The 6,736-nt window shown below is 44.7% G+C and overlaps 1 protein-coding gene across 1 annotated transcript in view; it reads right to left on the bottom strand.

Annotated features, from left to right (window-relative positions):
* The window catches only part of Tmem241 (transmembrane protein 241), a 134,740-nt gene that overhangs the window by 85,811 nt on the left and 42,193 nt on the right, over positions 1 to 6,736 (bottom strand). The window contains exons 8-9 of the mRNA XM_050160723.1: positions 3,335 to 3,386; positions 540 to 588 (exon numbers count right to left, since the gene is read on the bottom strand). Of these exons, the coding sequence (XP_050016680.1) occupies positions 540 to 588; positions 3,335 to 3,386 (101 nt within the window). The remainder of the gene's footprint in view (positions 1 to 539; positions 589 to 3,334; positions 3,387 to 6,736) is intronic.

The raw sequence follows: 6,736 nt of genomic DNA, 5'->3' as shown, positions 1-6,736 counted from the left end.
CTCCCTCCCTCTCTCTCTCTCTCTCCCTCTCTCTCTCTCTCCCTCTTGCTCTCTCTCTCTCTGCTATGTTCTTTCTCTCCATAGCTCTACCCTTCTCTCTGCTCCCCCGATTCCCTAGTCCTGGCCACGTCCAACCTGCTGCTTTCCTTCTCTCTGCTGTGGCCCCTTCCAGATGCCTCTGAATAGTTTCTCTTTTACCCACAATAAAAAGCTTGTCCCTAATAGGGCGGTCACATCAGTAGTTTCTTTACTGAGTCCCCTCGTATACACTAAGTCTGCCATTTTTACGGAAGAACAACTAACATTACAAGTAAAACCCAAACCAAGGAGAGTTTGACACAAAAGAGAAATTATGTTGGAAACAGAAATACCTGAGAAGTCCAAGGTAGAAAAAGAAAAATCTAGAAAATTTCCATTTAACTTTAACCTTAATATCTTAAATAATTTCCCTATTGTGTAGGGTCACTTAAAAAGTGGCTACACAGTAAGAGCTTAATAACAGTCCTCAACCACTTAAATAAACACTTTTGAAAACTTACCTACACAAAATAAGTGAACGACAGCCCAAGAATATCCATCTGCATCAAACTGTACCACAGAATTAAAAAGAAAAGGAAAAGCTATGTTATAGACAAACAGAATTTTGTACAGCAGGCAGGAGCCAAGTGAAGAGCGAGCCTAAGGCTCCGGAGCCTCTTTTCCGGACCTAGAATCAGCTCATCTCCCCAAACATCTTCCTGGGTTCTCCCCGTCCCCTCTGTCCCCCACCAATGTGTTAGAATGTAAATCCGTGACGTCCAAACACCTGTACGACTGTCCTGGTAAAAAATGAAATCCCTCTAGATGGAGACAAGCCATTGTCTCTTCCCTTAAGAGGTAATCTGGTTGGGTGGGTCCACGACCTGGCAGGGAACTACCCAGAGAAATGCAGGACCACTCTAGGAAAGCTGGCTCACCTTAAAACATGCTAAACTGACAAATGGAATAATGATTCTTTTAAAGACTTATTCTTTACTTCCCAGCACAGTCCCTAGTGGCTGCAATGGGGTTCAGCTGTCTTCCACCTTTCTAACTCAGAAAGATGCTGTGCTAGTTTGAATGTAATTGGCCCTATAAACTCACTGGGAGTGGCATTAATAGGAAGTGTGGCTTGGTTGCAGTTGTGTGACCTTGTAGGAGGAAGTGTGTCACTCTGGGGGTGGGCCTTGAGTTCTCCCATGCCCAAACTACTCCTAATGTCAGAGATCATTTGCTGTTGCCTGCACCATGTCTGCCTGCACTCCGCCATGTCCCACCATGATGATAATGGACTGAACCTCTGAACTGTAAGCCACCCCAGTTCAATGTTTTCCTTTATAAGAGTTGCCGTGGTCATGGTTCTCTTCACAACAATAGAAACCCTAACTAAGACAGATGTAATTTTGTCCTTTTTTCTCTTTCGCCAGATACTGGCCAGAACCTACATATGCTTTTTCTGACACTTGGGTTTTCTGATTCTTTCTTCAGTGCTCCACTCCTCCTCAACCATGGTGGCTGCCTGCCACCCTGTGGCTGACCTCCACACCAGCCAGGTCCCTCTCACCTCCCACCCCCACCCCCACCCCACTTCTCTCCAGGGTTCTCTGCAGGCGCTGAGATTTAGAGCTTGCTCATTTGGGATGGTGCTATTTTAAACTCTAATGAAATTGTCCTCCAGTTTCTGTTTGAGTTCACTCTTCTTTTTTATTAGTAAGACTAAGAACCTCAAAAGGAAACCCTGATTTCCCAAGTATCATCTGGAGACCATGAAGGAGCTCTCAAAAACTCCAGTGACATGGCAAACATATCTTCAGTCACATCTACAGTCTCCCAACCCAAAAAACAAAGACACCCTGCATTTTCCCAAGCGTGACTGTTTCCCGTTCAACACAGCCAAGGGAACTCCTTCCTTTCTCTGTATGAATTTACTTTGGCAATGCTGGGGAATAGAACCCAGACATTCCACATGGTAGGGGAGCAGTTTCTCACTACCCCACTTCAACACTGACTCTTCCTTTTCTGTTTTTTTCTGTAAGACTTGACATCATCAAACACTCCACAGTTTCCTTGTTCTGCTTCTATCTCTCGCTCTGCAGGAGGTAGGGATTAGAACAGAGCACACACACCAATAGTCTGACGTAAAGTAAATCCCAGAATAGCCATGCCCCGCCCCGAGCTGCCCTGCTTTCACCCCTCATTCTTCCATATTTAAACCTGGTAAGAAGAGGCTTGCTCCAATGTCACAAAGCTCTGGATAAAATTCTAAAATACACATTTACTAGCTTATTTGGAGCACACTCTTTGATTAGAAAATAGAGATTAAAAAGTCCCTACCTTTTCAAAATTGTCAAGATTGTGTGTGTGTGTGTGTGTACATGTATATGTGCGCACATGTATATGTGTGCAGATATACAAGCTTATAGGTGCACAGGTGGAGGCCAGAGACAGACAACAGGTGCATTTTTTATTTTTGAAACAGGGTCTCGCACTAAACCTGAAGCTCACTGACTGGCTAAAAGCCCCTGGGATTCTGCACTGGGCTTATGCCCCCACACGCAGCTTCATTTTTCATTTTTAACTTGGGCACTGGAAATCCAAACTCTGGCCCTCAAGTATTTACCCAATGAGCCATCTCCTGAGCCCATGCTGTGAACTCCAAAATAAGACAAAGTATATAAATCATTGCCACAGAGCCCACCATAAGGCAAGTCCCCATAAATGTTTGTTACTGCTAGGGCCCCTGAGCCTCTTAGGTTCTTCCCAGCCTTAATGTCTCCCCAATGTCGTGATGATCTGTTGCCGTGGCCTGTTTCCCTCTCCTTTGCTCTAAACAGCCTCCAGTGTCTGCTGAAACACACTAATGTACGTATCCTTGGAGCCCAGCTCAGTGTCTGACCATTGGTAGAGTCTTGATAATGCCAGGGAAGAAAGGGGGGGGGGGGAAGGTAAGAAAGAAAAATCTAGCAATGAGATGATCACTAGGGCTGAAATGCGTCTCTAAGGGCCTCCTAAGATAAACAGCCTGGGCCCAGGATGCCAGTGAAAACTACTCTGCAGAGGAAGGAAGAAAAACAACTTTGATTGATATCCCAAAGCTGGGGTGACTCGGGTGAGGGATCACAGGTTCCCGAGGCTGGTCAGATGGCATGCTGCCTACAGCCACTGTTGAAGGCCTGGAGAAGGTGGCCAGCCTGGTAGCTTCTGACCGTCTTTGCAGGGCCCAGGCTATTGTGGTTCTGAAAGAAAGGCAGAGAACAGTGCACATCCGATGTGAGCTACAAAGGCTTTGACAGTGCCGTGAGTTCACTGGACTTACCTGTGCGTCCTGGAAGGGAAGGCACCCTGCAGCAGCCACGAGGAAGAGGGCACTGTGAACAGGCAGATAAAACAGGCAAGGTCAGCTTTCAACATCAAAGCATGTCTCAGAGAGTGTAGGGCGGGGGAGGACACACACATCCACTGGAATCTCTGAGACCACCCAGGTGCTCAGACCACCTGAGAGTCCCGCTATCTGTACCTCACAGTCATATGCTCTGCTGACAGCTGGGCACTTCCTCCTCTGTGACTCAGCTGGCTTGTCCCTACAGCCCAGTATTCACAGAGTACCTGAAAACTAGAGTTGGCTTACCCCAAAAGTGTTCCTGTTCATCACAGATCCCCCCAGACACGAAAGAGGCAAACTGGGAGATCAGATCACAACCATGTCAACTACTAAATGAATGCGCATGGAAAGTACATTATGTCTTACCCACCGCTACTAAAAACTGATCTCAAGATCTCTAATAATAGGGCATATCCATCATGTGCCTTCAGGACACAGTGTCGAGTCTGTGGCTTTGAACTGAGCCATGAGGAAATGATCATCACAAATGCGGAGACCAGGCTGGCTGAGAAGGCAGAAGCACTTGTCACCAGACCTGATGGCCACTCATGGTGGAAGGAAAGAACTAACCCCAGCAAGTTGTCCTTTGACTTCCACACATCCCACACGCTTCGGTACAATCACATGTGTGCACAACACACACACACATCCCACACGCTTCGGTACAATCACATGTGTGCACAACACACACACACATCACAATAAATAATTGTAGTTTTAAAAACTTTTAATGGGAAGGCAAGTAAAAAAAATACAGAAAACGGTTGAAGAACTGACCAAGATTAAAGGATATGCAAGACACATGTTACTCTGGAGGGGAAACTGTTACAAAACACAAACGGGCAAATAAAAGCATCAAATGGATGCTGGGCTTCTAATATCACTGCTTATGTCAGGGGTGGCTGACATTAGGAGACATACAAAGCATTTAAGAACAGGGTTATGGCTATACAACTTATTCTCAAGTAGATCAGAAAAATATGAGTAATGAAATGCATATTCTTACATACATTAAGTTATATTTGTATATATGGGTTCATGTATATATGAGATATATGTGTGTATGTATATGAGATATATATGCATAGTATTTAGCTTAATAAAAATATTATCAATAAAAAATTAAAACTTTAATCTTTATTTCCCAGATAAAAAGTTTTTTAAGAAAAACCTCTTATAATCCTGAAATACAGGTGAGGAACCACAGAGCTGGGATTGGCTTCACAGTCATCCAGGAGTAAAGCAGTGGGTGGATCTGTAAGCTAGAGCCACTGAACTGGGAAACATAGAGACTCGATTATATTATTCTGTCTAATTTCTACTAACTATTGTTTAAAACGTTCTCTTACAAAACCCCATCACAGCTGAGCAGTGGTGGCACAAGTCCTTAATCCCAGCACTTGATAGGCAGAGGTAGGCGGATCTCCCAAATCCGAGGCCAGCCTGGTCTACAGAGTGAGTTCCGAGACAGCCAGGGCTACACAGAGAAACCCCATCTAGAAAAACAAAAACAAACAAACAGCAAGGACAAAATCCACAGCCAATCAGAGGAATTTTCAGAACTCTCCTGGCTGCAGGCTTCGTCTTAACAATTCTCTCCAAAGCACAAGCCTCTGCTCTGCTCTGTCTCTAGTCTCTGTTCTGGCCATTGTATACAGACAACAACACAGCCCTGGGCACCTTCGCTGCTAACCATTTGTTACACCGGATGACAGGTAAAAGAGGTCAAAGGCATTTTGTACAACGGTGGCGTTCAGTACAGATGCTGTCATCTTCACCTGGAAAAATTTTTATTTCATTTTTTGTTTCAGTAATGGGGCCTGACCCACACATGCTAAGCAAGGGCTCCACCCCTGCTTTTACTTTTATCATGAGACAGAATCTCACAACCATGCCAAGCTGACTTTGAACCTGCAATTCTTGTGCCTCAGCCTTCTGACAAGTTGGTATTACAGGGTTTTCTATGCCACCATACATGACTTTCAGGAGATGTTTACATATGGCATTATCAAGCATTTTATGCCAATATGTTATCTATGTACAAAATTCTATATTCTTTTTATAGATCACACACATATATTCATGTACAAACATGCACACGCATGTAACATACAACAACCTGAACAAGTCACAACTCAGCACATGATGATGACCCACCCCAGTGGTTCTCCCGACTGATATGTGGCTGTATACTGTACCCAGACTTGCTGTTTGGGCACTAGGCAGAAGGAGGCCCTGGAGATCCCTCATAGCTAGACCCTACCTTTGGGAAGGTCAGAACAACATAGGCCAGCCTGTGGCCCAGAAGCCTCGGCACTCAGCCTACCCTCCTGACACCATGGTGAATTTTCAGTGTCCTAGAGGGAAATGATGGCAAACAGGAGCGGGGACTGTCAGTCCAGACACCAAAGAAGCAGGATGTGACCTGCCCCGCTGAAAAAGGTACTGAGCCATGTGGCTAACATAGGTAAGAATAATGGGTTAATATATGTTACAAGAGATAATAATAAGCCTGAGCTAAATGTGCTAATCAGTTTATAACTTATGGAGACATCTATGTGATTTTCTCTGGGACTAAACAGCTGGGGAACTGAGCAGACAGAAACCTCAGTCAACATTATTCATATGATGTCTACTTACGTATATGTCTGTGCACCAGATGCATGCCTGGTGCCTGAGGAAGTGGTAAGCCCCCATGTGGGTGCTGGGAATCAAACCAGGTCCTTCACAAGAACAAGTGCTCTTAACCACTGAGCGAGCTCTCAAGCCCAGATCCACTTTGATTTTTGAAACAGGGTCTCCAAACCATGCCTTTCCCATTATATCACACGCTGGAATTACAAGGCTTTTAAAATGGAGGGGGGATTGATCACGGGCATCATGCTATCATGCTCCTGTGGTAAGCACTAAGAACTGAGCAATCCCCCACCACTCCAGTTTTGTTTATTTTTAGATTTTAAGTTGTTTCCATATTTTTCATTTGGTTCATCACTACTACTGCACAAGTAGTGAAGTTTTGTGTACTCAGCATAGAAATAGAATATGGGTTGGTTTTTCCTCTTGGAAGAAAATACTGCACCCTTTTGATCGCAGCACTCGGGAGGTAGAGGCAGACGGATCTCTGTGAGTTCAAGGCCAGCCTGATCTATGTTATGAATTGCAAGACGGCCAGGACTACCCAAAGACACCCTCTCTCCAAAAAAGAAAATATTGCAAAAAAGGAAAAAATAATTTTAAAAGGTCAAACTCTTCCCCTGCATGGGTTATGAGTCTCGGCCCCAGTGCACTGGTTCCCGTCTCATCTCATCAATTAAAGCCTCGTGTGATTGCAAAAAA

The sequence above is a fragment of the Alexandromys fortis genome, unplaced genomic scaffold (assembly GCF_014885135.2).
Source record: "Alexandromys fortis isolate MF-2015 unplaced genomic scaffold, M_Fortis_MF-2015_v1.1 scaffold_104, whole genome shotgun sequence".
In the NCBI taxonomy this organism is placed as follows: Eukaryota; Metazoa; Chordata; class Mammalia; order Rodentia; family Cricetidae; genus Alexandromys; species Alexandromys fortis.
Note: the sequence above shows the minus strand (reverse complement) of the source record. Positions and strands in the feature narration are given on the sequence as shown.